The sequence below is a fragment of the Schistocerca serialis genome, chromosome 3, assembly GCF_023864345.2.
Source record: "Schistocerca serialis cubense isolate TAMUIC-IGC-003099 chromosome 3, iqSchSeri2.2, whole genome shotgun sequence".
NCBI classification, from domain to species: Eukaryota; Metazoa; Arthropoda; class Insecta; order Orthoptera; family Acrididae; genus Schistocerca; species Schistocerca serialis.
Window position 1 is genome coordinate 482,167,870 of NC_064640.1, and position 18,537 is coordinate 482,186,406.

The 18,537-nt window shown below is 38.2% G+C and overlaps 1 protein-coding gene across 4 annotated transcripts in view; it reads right to left on the reverse strand.

The window, feature by feature from the left end:
* Positions 1-17,263, reverse strand: part of LOC126470372 (vesicle-associated membrane protein 2) — a 33,640-nt gene extending 16,377 nt beyond the window's left edge. For all 4 annotated transcript variants that reach the window (XM_050098193.1, XM_050098192.1, XM_050098191.1 and 1 more), the window contains exons 1-5: positions 17,109-17,263; positions 15,785-15,905; positions 14,199-14,277; positions 1,322-1,401; positions 1,042-1,093 (exon numbers count right to left, since the gene is read on the reverse strand). In XM_050098193.1, coding sequence (XP_049954150.1) covers positions 1,042-1,093; positions 1,322-1,401; positions 14,199-14,277; positions 15,785-15,905; positions 17,109-17,110 — 334 coding nt within the window. In that variant the 5' untranslated portion in view covers positions 17,111-17,263. The remainder of the gene's footprint in view (positions 1-1,041; positions 1,094-1,321; positions 1,402-14,198; positions 14,278-15,784; positions 15,906-17,108) is intronic.
* Between the last annotated feature and the right edge of the window lie 1,274 nt (positions 17,264-18,537).

Sequence of the window (18,537 nt, forward strand, 5' to 3'; positions counted from 1 at the left end):
TGGCTAGCAAGAAATGCCAGAGGGCCATCACATGGGCCTGACCAACAACATAAGCTGGAAATAAATCCCAGCTGCTGGAACACATGTCAAATCCAGCTGTGCTAATGTCTACCCACACATATACTTTACTTTTATGGCCTGGCTGCTTTATGGATTTCAACTGGACTATTTTTTTCACTGCTGTTCTACAGATTGGCATATTTGCTGGACTCTGGGCTATTCACTTCATGTGTTCTACAATTTATGATGACATGGCTTGGACTGGAATTGTGAACCATCAAGTGATTACAGCTTATCTATATTTTCTGTATAATACATTTGTGCTGTTCCATAACAGGTGTAACAAGAATGCTGTGTTAACATTTCTTTATAGGAAATAGAAGTTTGTTCTTAAAAATCCAATTTTCTTTTCACAGTTCTGTAACTAGCAGAATTTATCTCAACAATTTGTATTACTAACAGTATTTGAATTTCTATTCTTTACGTGCAAGGAGTGCATAAAGAAGGCATTACTAATCTGTAAACCATTTTTTTTTTTTTTTTTTTACACACACACCATGTTTGAACTTCAGTTCCAATGTCCTGCATATGGTATTCATCAACCAATGCCGACAGAATACATTAATAGGTTGCATTTATATTGATTGCTTGAACATTTATTATTTTTCCTCTAAATGCAGGTTTGATTCCCTACAAACTAGTTCATTTGGAAGTAGAAACCAAATCACAATTGAGACTGATCATTCACAATGTGATAGATGTTATGCCAATATGAACTATGACACCAGAGAAATCAAAGTAAAAAGATTTCATAAATAATTATCTGTTAACACGACCATGTCAATGAGAATTAGTATGCCAAGGACACACACAGTGAAAATTGCAGAAAGAGGGAAAAGTCAGGATATATCATTAGCCAGTTGAAATTAAAGACTTAATAAAAGTTATGATAATTTTATCACTATGGCACACTGAAATGTACTGATATGCTTATGTCAGGATATAAAACTACATATTCTACCACGTTATTGATATACATACCTATTATTATTATAAGGACAACTGTACAAACGATACCAATGATGATCATCATCTGAAACCAAGACAAATTAATCATTTCTTTTATTCTGTAGATAAAGAACTACTTAATAAACAAACATTATTACTATTTTTCAGTAGAATTACAACAAGAATGTTGAAACAGGTGCATCAACTACAAAAAATGTTGAACTATAACAGAACATATTGAATACCGAACACGACATTACATTTTTCCTTAAACCTAATCGACAAGAATGATATTAAATTAGTCAGAAATTACCTTTATGTTCTTCCACCAATACTTTCGTTTCAACTTTCCAGCCTGTTGCTCAAATTGTGATGCACCATGTCTCAGAGCATCTATTCAGAAACAGCAAAATAAATTACATATTAGACAAATTACAAATTTTACTTGCAGGAAAATCAATTCTTGGAAGGAAAGAATTAATTTCTAATCAAAACCTAGATTAATTAGTAAATGTGAATAAGATCATTAGAGCATTCTTTTACAATATCACAACTTCACTGCACATAGTCAGAAACTCCTCTTACTTAAATATAAATATCTCATCGCTGTTTCTTACATCTGCTGCATTAAAAGCTTCTGTACATAGCTAAGGAAGATTATGGTTTTTTGACAGTACTTTAATTGAAGAGAGCGGAACATTAGATTGGATAAAAATGGGGAAATAAGTTTGCCATTGCAAAAGGTAAACGAGTATGACTGGTGAAAATCATAACTACTGCATCACCACGTGAATATAAACACAATTTTCCATCACTATGCCAAGTCAGTCATCCAATTAGTTTCTAACATAACTCAAAGAAATAAAGAGAAGGAGAAACACACGTCAAAACTCTTCCTCTTCTTCTAGTGCTTGCAAAATACACTTTTCAAAATGTGTTACATTAATTTCATAAAGGCAAGTTTATTCCCATGAGCTTAGTTACTGCTTTTGAGAACCAAATGACTGCAAAAATTTGCAGAAATGTGTCTAAGAAGAGAAGGAGTAAGAACAAGTTAGATTAATGAAACGCAAACACCTCTGTTCAAAGAAAGCTGCCTGGTTTGACAAGCAGGCAGTACATCCTACAGCTGTCTCATCATGATCTTGCTGTAACTGCAGCGACATCTTGCACTTCAAGTATTTGCTCAATTTGCAATGCCAACTACTTAGTTTTAAATTAAGGACATGTTCTTACATGGTAATGACACCACACAGGGCACAGTACCAAGCACCAATTTGGTGTACAATAGTAAACAAAAAAATGACCATAAACCTATTTGACAACACTCATCAAATGTCTTTCACTTAAAATATTTTGTAAGTACCAGTATTAGCTCTTGCAGTTAACAACTGTCCTATTCTTCTGTAACTACCATAAACAACCGATTAATGATGAATGTCTAAAAATGTGATAAAGACAATCTAGTTCATAATTTTCTTCATGTTTTAGAGAGAACTTTGAAACGTATCTGTTGCTGATAACATTTCCAGACGTAATTCTTCCACAGCAACTTTTTTCTTCTAGTTCATAATCAACTTCAATGCCAAAATCCTAGTGTAAGCCTCCAATTCATTGAAGCCACACAAACTATTCACACAGAAACTGGAACACACAACAGTCAGGTCACATTGAACATGTTTCTCCTTACTTGTCAACAGTCTGATAACAAAGAAAAAAGTGTAGCTGTGGAAAGGCTATGCCTGAAACCTTTGTAGGCCACTGATTTTCACCTGCGTACAGTTACTGCTGGCAGATAGCAACAACTGCCCAATTTTGTTATTAAAGTTAATAAATATTTTCATATTTACTACGTTGCATAACTTGGCACAATAATAAGAGTAATGCAAGAAGAGGTTTTCATGATAGGTGTACCCACTGCAGCAAAATCAGCAATATAAGAAAACAAACTTATGTGACAACAAAATTACAACTGACTACACAGTTAACCACATCTTTCTCTAGTTTTCTTGAGAAAGAAAAGGTTTTCGTGGTGAACTGGCACCAATGACTGATTTCCGCTTCACCATACTTATCTTTCCCTTATACACGATTACGTAAAGGATACTTTTTTCGTCTTGGCAGTTAAGGTGAAGTGTGACCTGATTTTGTTCTTTGCTGGTTTCACTTTTACTAAAAATTCCACGTTATGCATTTAACCAAGTTCTGACAAGGTAAGTGTTTATTTTCTGATGTATTAATATGTCAACAGAAAAATCAGATGGGTGATTTGCCAAGGTCTTTCAATCATTGTACTGCACAGTTAGCAATGCCCGTTCATTTAGTTGTAAGCTTCAAATATATGATGCCCACGACTGTGTACTAATAGTCAGCAAAGAGCCATTAAAGGTTTAGCTGTGATATAACTATGAACTGTTCTGAGAAAAATGGAAAATGAAATTACGCACCAACTCTTGTTCAGTGATGTATTGACATTGCACATACAAGGTCAAGTGAGTCATCACAACAAATCTTAGTGCTGCAGTAGAGACAGAAAGATATAATTCTCCACACGTTCATGTCTCCTGTGCTGTTTCACATAGCTAAGTGTATGGCTCTACCTGCTCCTGAAAAAGCTGTCACAGGTATAATGTACCTGAAAATGTTGCAAAACTAGTTGTTTCCTGAACTGATAGCTGTTACTCCAAACTTCAAATTCCATAAGGATTGAGCTCCACCTCATTAGAATGAGGTAGTGTACCACTATCTGAACAAGAAACTTCCAAATTGGTGGATTGGGCATTGTGCTCCAGAGGATTTGGCACTTGGGGCCCCTGAGGTCTCCTGCCCTTCTAGTACTCTTCTTCGGGGATATGTTACGGAATGTTTACGTATCACATATGCTGGCAACACTGACTGAAATCCAGGATCATATCACTGCTGCCCTCACAAACACTGACTGCGTCATGTTTGAATGTGTGTAAGTTGAACTTTACCACCACATAGATGTTTCTAGGGTAACACGAGATGTGTAAGAAACTTCAAAATTTACTTTTCCATACAGTGTATCCTTGCCTACTTTGCATGTAATATTTTGTAGAATACATTTATCCAAAAGCTGAAATCATTTTTAAATATCCTGCATTATTTTTATAAACTGAAGAGCAAACCTTGTTGAAGTTTGATTGTCAATGTGTGTGTTTCCCTAGCTGTGAAACTATTTACATTTTATGTCATCTGACTGCAGTTTTTCTTCTCAGAACACCTCCAAGATTGAATGTGTGACCACTTTGCTGCACACTGGCCTTTCTGTTTGCCTTTAATATTATCGTAAAACTGAAAAATGCGGCCAATAGCACCAATGGACAACAAAAGGGTTTGCTTCATCATGGAAACTACATAATGGTGCTAGTCAATCATACTACTGATTACTGACTAGCTCACTAGTCAAGGACAAATGATGTGTATGTTCAAGATAGAACAGGTAAGTCAACCTAATATTCCCCACATGGTCCACCAAAGAGAAGTCTTTGAAGCTGAAACACCCACAGGAATATGAAATTTATTGTGAATTTGGTAAATGAGCACAATTCTGCCAATGGGAAATCAGAATTCAGTACTCAATACATTTGCCACACATTTAAAAAAATACATCACTGTGCCACATCTGTTTACTACAATAAACATTGAACTATCATGTACTATACGTACAATTTCAATGGAAAACTGGAAATGGTATGGGGGCTTTTAATACAAAATATGAAGTGTTACTCTGCAAGCAATACAGAGATGCGCAACATAAGGCACTGAGACCATGGGCTCATGGAAGATGGATAGATATCATTAGAAACATGCAGGAGCAGAAATGCATGGATAACTCTGGTGGATATCTTTTCTCAATGGTGAATGTTAAAATGGTGAATGAACGAGCTGTAATACTTTTTAGCCACATTATATCTGGCAAATGAATCATACAGAAATGGCAAATACGTATAATATTTTCAGTACGTGACAGAAAGGAAAAGTGGAGATTAAGGTACACAGAAGCAGCCTCCGATGTTTACACACACTTTGTAAACAAGAATGATTTAAGTATTACTCTGAAAAATAGAACATTTTAAAATTCTAAACTTCTATGGATACCAGAACTAACGTCCACAACCTATGGATGTTAGTTCATAACAAGAACACACAATATCTTAGGTAGCAAAGGCAAATAATGTAATTAAACTATTTTAAAAGTTTTGACACTCAGAATCTGTACAGTTATCAAGTACTGCCAAACCTCAATATATCTAAGACCTGTCTGTATCGAATTTTTCCTTCATTCCCTTCCCTTGGAAGCCCAAAACCTTGATATTTTTGAAGAAAATCCGCCTTTTGAAAGGCTCAAGAAGGGCAGATTTAACCTCTACATATCTAAGATCACAGGACAAAAACACTAAATCGAAACCACCAATAGATATCTAAGCCTTTCATATGGTGAGTTTGCACAAATAAGGGAATCCCAGTCCTGCCCCTCCCTGCATCAACGCAACAGTGATATCTGCATCGCATTGCAGCTCCCGCGGCCTCCATGCTGGTGTGATTTTTGGCAGTGCAGTTTGACTGAGTGTGAGGAGCAAGTGTGAGGCACGGGCTTTAAGCAGAACTGTCTGACAATCGCCAAAAGCAAAAGTCAATTGACAAAGTGAAAGCAGGAGTGAAGAAAAAAATATATATAGCTGCAGAGTTTGAGATTCTGGCAAGAACACCATTGACCCTCCGCCACACACCGTCAGGTGGCTTGCGGAGTATGGATATAGATGTAGACAGTAACCAAAAATGAAGACCGCCTGATTAACATGGATGAAGGGACAGATCGGAAATGATAACAAAAGGTTCCGACAACAGAGGAACAATAATTGGTGGACTTCTTTTGAAAGAAAATGCAGATTACTTTGCAGCAACATTGAAATATAATACATTTAAGGAAAAGACACGGTACTGTTTTTCAAAAAGTGAACGGTGAAAGTGCCACTGTACATAACAAATTTTGTTATGTTTGAAAGTTTGAATTGCAAAGATCCTTCAAGATGACAAACAGAATGATGTTTTTAACACAGACAAACTTTGACTTTTTATTAATGTCTTCCAGACAAACCTACAGGAACAAGCTAATCAAAGATAGTGTTACTGTTCCATTAGCACAGAAAAACTAAAGCCACTTGTGATTGGGAAACCTAAGAAACTCCGATGTTTTTCTGGGCAAAAATCGTTCCCTGTCGAGTAAACTGAACAAGAAAGCATAGATGTCAGAATCTTTTTCCAACTGATTAATGGATTTTGATAGAAAAACGACTCCTGACAATTAAAAAAAGGTGTTGTTTGTGGATAATTGGAGTATGCACAATGCTATCAGTCTGTTAAAATCAATGACAAAGCAATTTTTACCATGTAACTATACTGAAATTGCAGCACTTAGATCAATGAATAATCAAGAGTGCCAAAGGAAACAACAGGCATGAAGTGGTCCGAATGAAACGTCACTGATGATGACTTCCTTACAACTATCAACATCTTAGATGCTGTGAAAATGCTGGATAAAGCAAGGAGAAACGTGACTGGACAAATGATCATCAATTATTTCCAAACATGTGATTTTTGAGGACACATGGAAATGAGCAGCTGGTGGGGTCAATATCAAGCACATAAAATCTGTTTGATTCTGACACTGGTTTATGGGAATTCTGATGTTTTTTTACACAATACTTATAGGAAACATCTTGTCAGTACGCTCAAGTCCAAATGGACAAAAGTGGTGACTCACTGTAACACCACTCGCGCTCATTATGAAGATTCTGTGGATGTGGACAACGATGTCGCTTTAGTAGGATCACTAACAGAAGCCGAAATTATTAACTCCGTTAAGACAGCGAATGAGAAAGAAGGTGACAACAATGATGAAGGGGAAGGATAGGAGGTCAAAGAAGCACCAGCCATGACGGCCACGCAGGCCAAAGCAGCTCACAACACCATCAGAGTGTACGTGTAGAAGTGTGAGGAGGGAGAGGATAGTGTGTTCTCAACCATCATAATCATAGACAATGATATTGACTCACAGGTGATCAAAAGCTTAGCTCACACTAAAATTACAGATAACTTTTAAAGCCAATGATTTCTGGAAATGGGCATGTACATACTGTGTATTCTTTTACTGAATTTAATTTTTCTTAGGACGAAAGTATTTTATTTTGAATTTTTTTGAACTTATAAATTATTGTCTATTTCTGAAGAAAAAGTAACATGCACAACAATCCATCTCGAGTTCTCTTATTTCCAAAACTAAACATACACCTACATCACAGTACAGAAATTGAAAAACTGGATTGTAAACTTACTCCCTACCCAGCCCCCCCAAAACCTTGTTATAGCTAACATATTTTGCCTTCCCTACGGATTCAATATATTGGGTTTCACTTTAATCAATAACAGTAACAGTGCAATCATTAGAAACAGTAAATCCACAGGCTTGAAGGATTTTTGGTATCCTGCCTCAACAAGAATCCACACATGAAACGAAAGTCTACACCCACACATATTGTCCAAATTACTCAGAATCTGTAGATTTGTTCTGTGTACCTAAGCACTGGCTCCTCCCTCCCCTCCCCCCCCCCCCCTTTCCAGGCTAACATTGTGTTAATATCTTTTAAAGGCCATTATTTTCACCATTAACTGTAGAAATTATTTATTTCATTGCTACAGTTTCAACCTGTGGGACATTTTCAAATGGTACAGCCAAAGATTTTGCTTCAACACATGTCAAACTTTAAAATCCTATTACAAGCGTACATGTCATTGTCAAAATAGAACTTTTCACTGTAGATATACAATAACACCAGATGAGTCAAGCTCTTTATGTCATGAAATGAGGTACATTACATGCAATGTTCGTATCATCCACGTGAATCGTTTCAAATCTATCTAGTCTATATCATTTCACAGGGTACACAGCTTCATACTCTTCTGATGGCCTATTTTGACTACAACATGTAAACATGCTGGAGAATTTTGAAGTTTGAGTTGTACTGAAACAATAACTTTTGCAGTACCACTTGAAAAATGGCCCAAAGGCTAAAATTGCAATAGTGAAATAAATAATTTCTACAGTCAAAGGCAAATATGCTGTTCTTTCAAAATTTACTTGCACGACCATCAACCCCGGCCATGAGAAGTTAATCAATTGTGCTAATTTTTGCAGACAGAGTTTGATGCCTAATCCCTGTAATTGTTAAAACTAAATAAATTAACCATGATAAAAATTTTGAACATGTAGCAGTAGAGATCAAATTCGTAAAGCTTTTAGCTGTATGCTTCTGCTGATTGACTCTTGCAGTACATCACTATTCACTTCTTAACTAGACACAGAGCTACAACTCTACAGTACAAAGAACCACAATATTTTGCTGTGTGTGGAGCTTAACACAGATGTCTGAAGAGATACCAGCTTGGCAAGAACTAGTGAATAAATTTAATGATGTAACGGGGATAACCTGAACAACAGACCTATAAGAATAATGTTTTCTAGTTCCCCTGCTATTGACAGTATCTCTATTAATACCAAAATATTATCATTATGAATATCACACAACATTTTGCTGGTGTACCAAATTATACCTAATATTAAGTAGCAATGGATAATCAGAGGGAAACATTCCAACATATGTACAAACAAGCATCGATGAGCAATGAGAAACATCGTTCCAACTGTCACACATTTGCTCCATCAAAGTTACTGGAGGGATATTTACAGTACATATTATGATACTGTCAGTATGTCAGATGAACTGATGATTACTCCACACTATTGTTGTAAACCTGATAGGAAATGCTAGATCACATTTACAAAACACAAATGCAATGCAAACAAACTATAGTAAGAATTGGTTATTATTCGGCTAGGCTAACTAGCTACCTGGGCAGGGTGGCAGCACAGTCGTGTTTATGCCCAAGAAGCTGGGTGAGGAGGCAGTAGTATCACACACTTCAATACTATTACAAGGGGAGCAATGTTACATGTCTTTATCTGCTGCTGAATGAAGTGTCCATTTACAACAAGAGCAGAAACAGGACACACTATATCCCACTTTGGCTGCTCATGACACTTTGCTAGCAGTATCCACAAAACTACCTTCAGCAGTGACAACTGTGTGCATTTGTCATTTGCCATTTCAATCACAGATGATAACACCAACTCTTTGTTTCAATCTGTGCCAAACAGTTATTATAGTTTCAGTGACCACCCGAATTTTTCCCCCCCTGTAGGATAGGTGTGGGAGGAGGTTCAAATAGAGAAACCAACTAAAGAAGCTACTTTTATATAAAGCAACGAAACTAGTGCGCAACTCACAAAAGCATCATTAAGTCAAAAGGCTTGCATCAGGCAAGGTGACATTTTATTTAATAGCAGTGGTTATTTTTTTCAGATTAGAGAGAGATACTTGTCATATTACAACCGTGGCTCTTGTGAGGTTTCAGACCACTTACATAGGGTTCAGATCTAGACCGTACTGCCACAGTAGGAAGGGCTCCACGATTTGTCTAAATAAAGCACTAAGAGACTAAACAGGCCATGAAGGCCCAATGGTACAGATTGGCTGCAGTGTCATCCCCAGCCCACATGCATCACTGGATGCGGATATGGAGGGGCATGTGGTCAGCACATCACTCTCCCAGCCATATGTCAGTTTACGAGACCAGAGCTGCTACTTCAGTAATTGCTACTTAGCAACACATATTCAATGAAATATTTATTGTGTGCATTCTACTTACTCTGCTTTGGGGCAGATACTTGAATCCTGCTCCACTCGGCATTGTGTCCCATATACCATAATTTGCACACCACTGACTTGAATGCTACTTGCCAAAGTTTGCTTGCCCCTTCTGCTGGTGTCACTGTTGGAATTAGTCCATCTTTCTCATTCTAACTGTCAGTTCAATTTACAATGCTAATTGTATTTTCTGCCATCATTTTTCATGGTCGCACTTCAAGGTAACACTGTGCCCTACTTTTAATTGGAACGTGACAGTACCTAATCATCACATGACTAAGATAGTTCCAGTACACCTTGCTGAGTAATGACATTAGGGAATATTTGTTGTAGCAGCCCATGGAATTTAACTAGAGTCACACGGCAGTAAACTTGCCACAGAGGCACTGTGAAGACTTTTTCACATCGTAGCACAATGTCTTCTGCAGACAGTTGTAATCGTACATCATCCGACAAAGACCAGGCTCTTATATTATATTTTGACTAAAGTTGAGTCCTGATCACATCATGTATGTTTTAATGATATAGGTAACCGGTTTTGGTTCTTTCTACAAAACCATCATCAGACTCCTTTAGGATGGTAGGCGGAGCTCTCCTCACTGCTACGCAGTCAACTGATCACTGTGTAACATCAGTTCTGTCACAAATAATGGCAGTAATTTCTTAAGTGCAGTTGTGTGTCTTGTCGTCTAAAATGGAATCGGTTTCTGTGTATCTACCTCAGTTTTCGTGTGACATGACCTGCAAAATTCTTGGAAACCCTGCACTTTCATTTCATTTGTACTACGAATTCTCACAAAAGACTACTCTCAATCCGGAAAATCAATCTCTTGATAATGGTAGATGTTTAACAACATTACTGGCCAGTCATGCTCAGATGTCTTGTATTTGTGTACATACGTCAACTTTTTTTCGTATTTGTTAAGAGTTAACTTTACATGAAAAGCAATGGGCTCCCAATGCATGCTATTTCACATCTGTTACCATACTGACAGGCCAGGTAAGAGGATCACATCTCCTGTTCTTCAATGTTTCCATGATTAGAAGGTAACAAACAAAACAAACAGAGCTTTTTTTTCTCTCTCACAAATAGTTAGAATCACCTCAAAAACAAAACAAAAACTGTAATATCACAATTCCCTATGAGCTACAAGGCCTGTTAATTGCACTTAATTATCAGTACTAGTGACTCCCAAGACTGTGACAGTGGGTGAAAATGAATATGGAGACAGGAAGACCACAATTTGAAACTTTCTAGCTGATTAAACCTGTGCACCATGACAGGACTCAAACCTGTGACTTTTGCCCTTCGTGTGGCAAGTGTGCTACCGACTCAATCACCCAACAACAACACACAACCTGCCCTCATAGCTTTACTTGCACCAAGTTTTAAATCAGCACACACTCCAATGCAGAGCGTAATTTCATTGTGGAAGACCACGATTGTATGACGGAATGGCCTACCAGCATTGAATTACATATCTACAAAAAAATTAACATTTTTAACTAACTGTGCTAGAGAAGTGGAGAGAGAATATTAGCGGATTTAGATAACAATTGGTTTTAGCTTTATTTTTGACTGACCCAAGATTACTTTACTACAATTTAGAAACTGCGTAACCATATCAGAAACAAAAATATTTATCACTGTGAATCAATATAAAAAAAAATATCATTGATCATAACTTTACATTGACTTAAATTTCTGCTGTAACAGCTCAACAAAAACTTAATTGACCCTATGAAAACAGCATCAATAAAGGAAACAGACAGCCTTGCATTTCCCCATCAAATAATAATACTCAATACATCCACTATCTAACATTTTTAGTTCTTACTTTCTCATTAAATTGCTGTTAGTACGTTACTACCAGTAATAATTACTCTATGTTTTGTGATTTAACACAAGCTTTATGAATGGGTTGCTTAAAGTAAAATATCTCCACAATTACAACTAATGCTGGAAACAGCTCTGGACCACAGTAGTAGAAGGGTTTGGTGGGCGCACGACAGCAAGGTCTTCAGCGCCCGTTCAGTATCATAGTGAGACGGGTGTAAAAAAAAAAAAAAAAAAAACAACAACTCAGAACATTTACATAAAACGGAACATAAAACACGGGGAACAATCATTGAAAAATATGTGCTCACCCACACTGAAGCGTGGGATGAAGCAGGGCGTCAGCAGTAAAACGTGGACAACACAGGAAGAAAAAGGTAGAGGGAGCTAAAACAATGTAGCAGATAGAAGTGGCTGGCTGACCGCAAGGAAAAAGGGGAGGAGTCAGCCACTCTGCAATACACTAAAACCTCCAGCCTAAAAGTTTAGGCCAGAGTCCAGACACATCACAAAACTTAAAAACCCTAGACACACACGTCTCATCGTTAGCTAAAACACAAGGCAGATCCCCATAAACTTGTGCTTCTGCCCTTGCATCAAGGTATAAAATGCAGTCTGTTAAAATGTGCCGGACAGAGATTGGCACACCACAAGCATCACGAAACGGAGGATCCTCCCGCCGTAACCAATAGCTATGCGTCAGAGGACAGTGCCCCATCTGAACACGTGTGAGGGCCATCTCTTCCCGCCTGAGCAGTCGGCAGGAGGAATGCCATGTCCGAGTGGTTGACTTTACCGACCGCAGTTTATTGGCCGTCACCGCCAGCCATTCGTCCTCCCACATCTCCATGCACTTCCTGTGGAGTGCAGCGATGACTGACTGCAAGGGGATAGGACACTGGACCACATCCTGCTCTCTGCAGGCCTCCTTGGCAGCCCGATCGGCCTGTTCATTGCCCCATATGCCGACATGACCAGGCACCCAGCAGAAGGATACTTCTTTACCCCGCCGTTGCAGCAAGTACAGTTTGTCATGTATCAGCTGGACCATCTCCTCAGTCGGGTAGAGGTTCTGCAGTGATTGTAAGGCACTAAGAGAATCGGAGCAGAGAAGAAATCGATCGCCCCGAACACGATGCATCTGCTCCAGTGCCTTCAGGATCGCGTGGAGCTCCGCTGCGAAAACGGTATATTCAGCAGGGAGGCGAATCCGGGGAACATGATCAGGGAACACCACAGAACAGCCAAGGAAATTCTCCTGTTTGGAGCCATCAGTATAAACAACAGTGAAACCGTGATGCACATCTAAAATGTTAAAAAACAGAGATTGGAACGTAAAATCTGGTGTGCCATCTTTCTGACAATTAGTCAAATCTAAAATAAGTTTGGGTCTCCGGAGGAGTCAAGGTGGAGATCTGCTCCAACCGCGACGTAAAACACGAAGACCAGCCATAGACATCGCACCGAGGCAATCCTGTGCGCGAATCCCATAGGGCTGCGTCGCACGTTGCCGGTTATGAAACAAACGTGCCAGAGGAGGCTGAGCAACGGTATGGTATGCAGGGGTGTATGGCATGAACAAAGTTTTATACGCCTGGCGCACTGTAAGTAGCTGTCGCCGCATATGAAGTGGCGGTTCACCAGCCTCTGCACAGAGGCTTGGTATGGGGCTAGTCCGGAATGCCCCAGTGGCCAGCCGAAGCCCTTCATGGTGAACAATGTCCAAAATCTTTAAGTAAGAAGGCCTCACAGACCCACACACCGTGCACCCATAATCGAGCCGAGATCGCACAGACGCCCTGTAAAACTGGAGCAGATCTGGACCACAGTCAAGAATTGATGTGAAATTTTTAACTTTTTAAACCAAGTCTTCTCTAAGATTTGAGAAACATTCAGTTCCCAAGTACATGTCCAGAATACACGTAGAGTTCAGTAACACAGCTGCATGACAGAAACTTGCGACTGCAGTGAACAGGTGGAAGAACGGCAATGAACTCTGCACTGCAATAGCACCATGAGGTTAATGGCCAAGTCGTCGTGGGCTCTCACAGACATGATACAAAATTCAGGTGCGAATTTTAACACTGTGGTGTTTGTAGTGCCAGTTCGTGTGGGGATCACCTCATAGCGCAAGCAGCAGCTCCCACTGTGGGCATGCCAGAAGAAAGAGTAAGGTGTATTTCACACGAATAATTAACCATGAGTAAGCACTGTTAAAGATGGGCACCTTTAATAAAATGCAGACTAATAGTAAACACGAAAACTACCCAACTTGCAATTTGTGGTGCATTTATTTGCTACAAGACAAGAGTCCACGACTTCACATCTGAAATGAAATATCCATCAAGACAGTAGGTTGTAGCTTGTGATCCTCTACCTACAAATGCAGAATCAATTTAATCTTGCTAGGCAATGCATTCTATCACAATCTCCTCAATGTTAATAGAAAATCCAAAATTCAGACTCAAGAAACTAAAACCTTTTACCACTATTTTACTGTACAAACAAATTTATGATGATGAAAGCTGGGAAATGCTCACAAAACTTATTTTACAGTACCTTACCTGCTCGATTATCCAATTCAGACAATTTCTGGTCACGTTCCAATACTTTTTCAACGTTGACTCTCATTATCCCCACTACCTGTAAGAAACACAGATGTACTTCAGATGACATTAGTTCTGATCAGAATCTCTGTGTGAAAGGAATCAACATTCTTTGTTTTAATGTAAGAATATCTCATTCTAGAAGTATTTGGCATTTCACATACAATGAGCTTTGCAAGAGAGATGTAATAGAATTTTCTATGTACTAGGTGCACAGAAACTAACAAAAAAATGTCAGGCCATAAATTGAGAGAGATACCTTAACAATTCATAGGAAGACATTCCAATATTTATGTCGAACCTGCCTCAAAGTCGACTGAAGTCTCTGAGGAACAGGTGTATGACACATGGCAGGGATATGGAGAAATAATTTTTTTGAACTGCAGAAACCTACTGATGAAACTGATGGCACTGTCCGAATGGAATGAGCTTCGCACTAGCACCGGGCCTCAGAATATGAAATTCCACTTTCATTACTACCAAAGTGGAGAAATTTCCCCTTCACTGGCTGCTATATTTAAATGCACTACATGTAACACATACCATTTTGCATCAGCAAGGTGTACATCATTACCACCTGGGATTTCCCATTGTTTATGTAACGATGTCTTGAAAGGTCTAGATTCTTAGCAGCAACTTTCATTCAACAACTTCAGACACTGTTTGACCATTTAATTACAGTAGTTGGTTCTTGCATATGATTGTAGTGTCATCTGTGTTATTGGTGACAATGAGGAAGAAGAAAGCTGAAACAATACTGCAATATAGCTTACAACTACTGAACAGAAGATACTGTCAAGCCGGACCTCTTTAGACATTTCACCATCAACATCGTCATCACGTGGCCTCGTTCCATTAAACAATGTTATTAGTCTCCTGATTAAGGTAAGGTACAATAATGATCATGAACTGCCAACAACTCTGCTCTATTACTGGACATCAACTGTTAATGAAAAATGCTTTTGCTACCAATATTTAAATAAGTTAACTTCCACATACAACACCAAAATATCTTCCTCTACTGAATTCTGCTTTGAAAGCGGGTAGCTCTTAATATGATCACTACACATAAAAGTAGAGTCAACTTAACGGCCACTCAATAATGTCACTAGGCCTATTTGGAAGTGAGACTCTACTATTCGTTTATTAACTGCAAGCCAAAAGGATGAACGGCAAGTGTTACTAGAGATATTCGATAACTTTTCCATTCCTGCTCTATTTATGACACTCCAGAAATGTAAGTGCTCATATTTTTACCAATATTCCCTAGTACACAGTCTTTTCAACACAGACTTTGTATTATACTATAAGTGCACACTTGTCTTTAGTATTCTAAGAACTATGTGAAGCAAAGTTCTCAGAATTTAAATACAATCTAAAAACAACACCCTTTTAGTACATTATTCTAAGCAAATCACAAAACACTTATGATAATTCAATTTTCTTTGAAACTTTATGACTTTCACCACCCATTTTACTGAGTAAGAGGGTGCACTAGTGCAGCATTCACGAGACTGATCTGGCACATTCCAAAAACAAATTACCTCCTCAACTTTAGCCTGTGTTTGCTGAAGACGTTTCTGTGCTGCCTGCTGTTGAGGTGTGTGGGGACCACCGGTTCCCGACGTCCCCTCGACACCTCCAGAGTAAGGTCCAACATCTGCCCTGTATTGAATGAAAGCATACACATTAAAAACAATATAAATCATGTACTCATTATTATTGGAGCTGTTACACCACAGCTTCCCAGAACAGCAAATTAGTAAAAGAAAATACAGAAATGATCATTAGTGTCTCGAACATTAGAAGACAATAATAATTTAAAAAGTTCTCTGAAATGAAAAGTATCTTAGTGAATTCCATGCACATTTGAGGTATGAACTCAGAACCTTTGATCAAAAGAACTTGCAACTGGATTGCCTTGTGCCTGATCACATTTTGAATGCAAGGTTTTGGTATTGAATAACACGTAGAAACTACTCTCTATGCAGTTGAACAGATACTCTCCTAATCAACTGACTCAAGTATATCCTCCAGTCTTTCTACTGGATTAGAGTTTTACACCCCACGAGTAACACTCTCGATAAGCTAACTTTTAACTTCGTTTGATGGCAAACTATAGCTTACATAGACGTAATTTTATAATCAACGTCCTGAAGACACTCATTGTACAAACCATGAAAAAATTTCCAGTCACATACAAACTCAAAGGTTTGTTGAATTCTCTTTACTTCGATCAGCTCAGGGCCGTAAAAACTGAATTAACTTCAGTAGGCGTAACATATCACTTCCAAGACTGTTTAACCTCTGGGCCATCCAGTTCTACGAAATTGTGGTACCAGTATCTGACACTGTACTGTATTAAATTCATACAGTTCCAATTTCACAAAATTGGGGAGTAAATAATTTGACATTGTACCAAAGAAATTTACAATGTCAAATACTTCACACAAATGAATTCTTTACCTACAGGTGAGTGACAGACGTTTTTTCCGTTTATAAAAATTAGTCATATCACGTGACATTTAGCCCGACAGCATCGTCCAGGACAATCCTAAGTGTGGTTAAGTAATGAGATATACGAGCGTTTCGACATACAAATACTCTTTCTCCAAATTTGTCAAGTAAGGCATATTGTATTACAATACCAAACGAAAAACAGCACATCATAACAATTCCAATATTTCCACACATTCGGCAGCAACACGTAAGTAAAAATATTCTTTTAAGCACCACAAAAAATTAGCATTACGCCAAGCAGTTCACTTCTTGAAGCAACAGCTCTCACATACCACCGACTTCGTAATGTAACTACGATCTTTTACAAACAGGAAGCTACATATAAATAAATACCAGGCTTGGACTTACATTTTTCAATAACAGTTAACAGCCAACAATAATTACAAAAACTGAACAACACACTTGTTTGCGCTTGACAGGCACACAACTTCCTCCCACACTGAGTGATGGCAATGACGTCACGTAGTTACTCAGACAAGAAGCACAGAAAGCAGACCATTATGAAGGACAGGGCGTGCTCAGAAAGACGCAGTGTAGCCAGAGATTACATTTATGTTCACTGGCTCTGTATCAATTTCTATCGGTTACAGAATTCAAATATGTAAAACAGGTGACGAAAAGATAACAGAAAAAGATAGCGACTGTAGGTAAGAAGTATCTAAACAACAGAGAATTCGTGAAATACAAAGTGACAACGTTCTGTTTGCAAATTTCAGATGGAGGCCACAGCGAGATTTTAGATTTTCTGATTGGGATACTGCAGCGATACGGGTGGCAATAATATTTCGTTATCTACTGACCGGCGACTTATATACCGTAACCATTTTAAACTATTTATTTGGTACCGTATTAAAAAAAAAGTTTCAGAGCTTAATCCTGAAACTGAGAAATACTCAAGGATGTTTCTTAGTCTTTATGTGAAGGTAAATGAAATAGGATCATTCGTATTTTATTTGGAAAAAAGTTGTTTATTCAACTTTAATTATGAAAGATTATTTGCATATCAACATCGTTAGACTTGACAAATTTGGGAATTTTGTAGATCTCAGAATCATCTAGAATGGAGGTTATATTTACTAATTTTATGTATTTTGCGTCATCAGCGCCCTTCATTTATATTTCTAGTAGTTTGCTGAGGAGTTACGTATACGCCATCATTCTTTTGTTCAGATGTCAGGCTCCTCAGTTCAGTCGCCATAGTAGGAATATTACTCCACAGTTTTCGTATACACTTTTCATAAATTTCTGGCTTATTCTTCTCTGTTTTCCTACGTCGAAATTTACGGTATCTTATTCTATAGAGTAATATGATCAGAGACTCTTACCTAATACTTGACGCTCAGAGCACCACATCTGAAATTTTTGTACAAATAATCTTTAGAAGCGTCATTCCATGTGACTTTTCTTTGTCTGTAATCGCCTATAAATTTAAGCGTGCTTCCTTTGGAGTCAGCAGAAATTATTGCACCTATATCGGTTCACAGCATAACCTCGGTCCACTATACGATCAAATACACATGGGCCCCACCTGCCTGTTGTCTACTAAAAAGTGCAAAGATTCCCATCGAAACCGAGAAGCAATGAATAAAGCTTATTTATCTCATGTTTACGCCATGTCAAGTCAAAACATTCCAAAATCAATGTCAAACGACAGAATTCACACAGGCCTCATTGTCATGTCACGTCGCCATTAAGGATACTGTGGAGGAAAGTTTTGGCGTTAGTGTTGGTGAGAGAACTGTGTCGTCAGAAGATAACCTATTTTTGCCGCACCCAC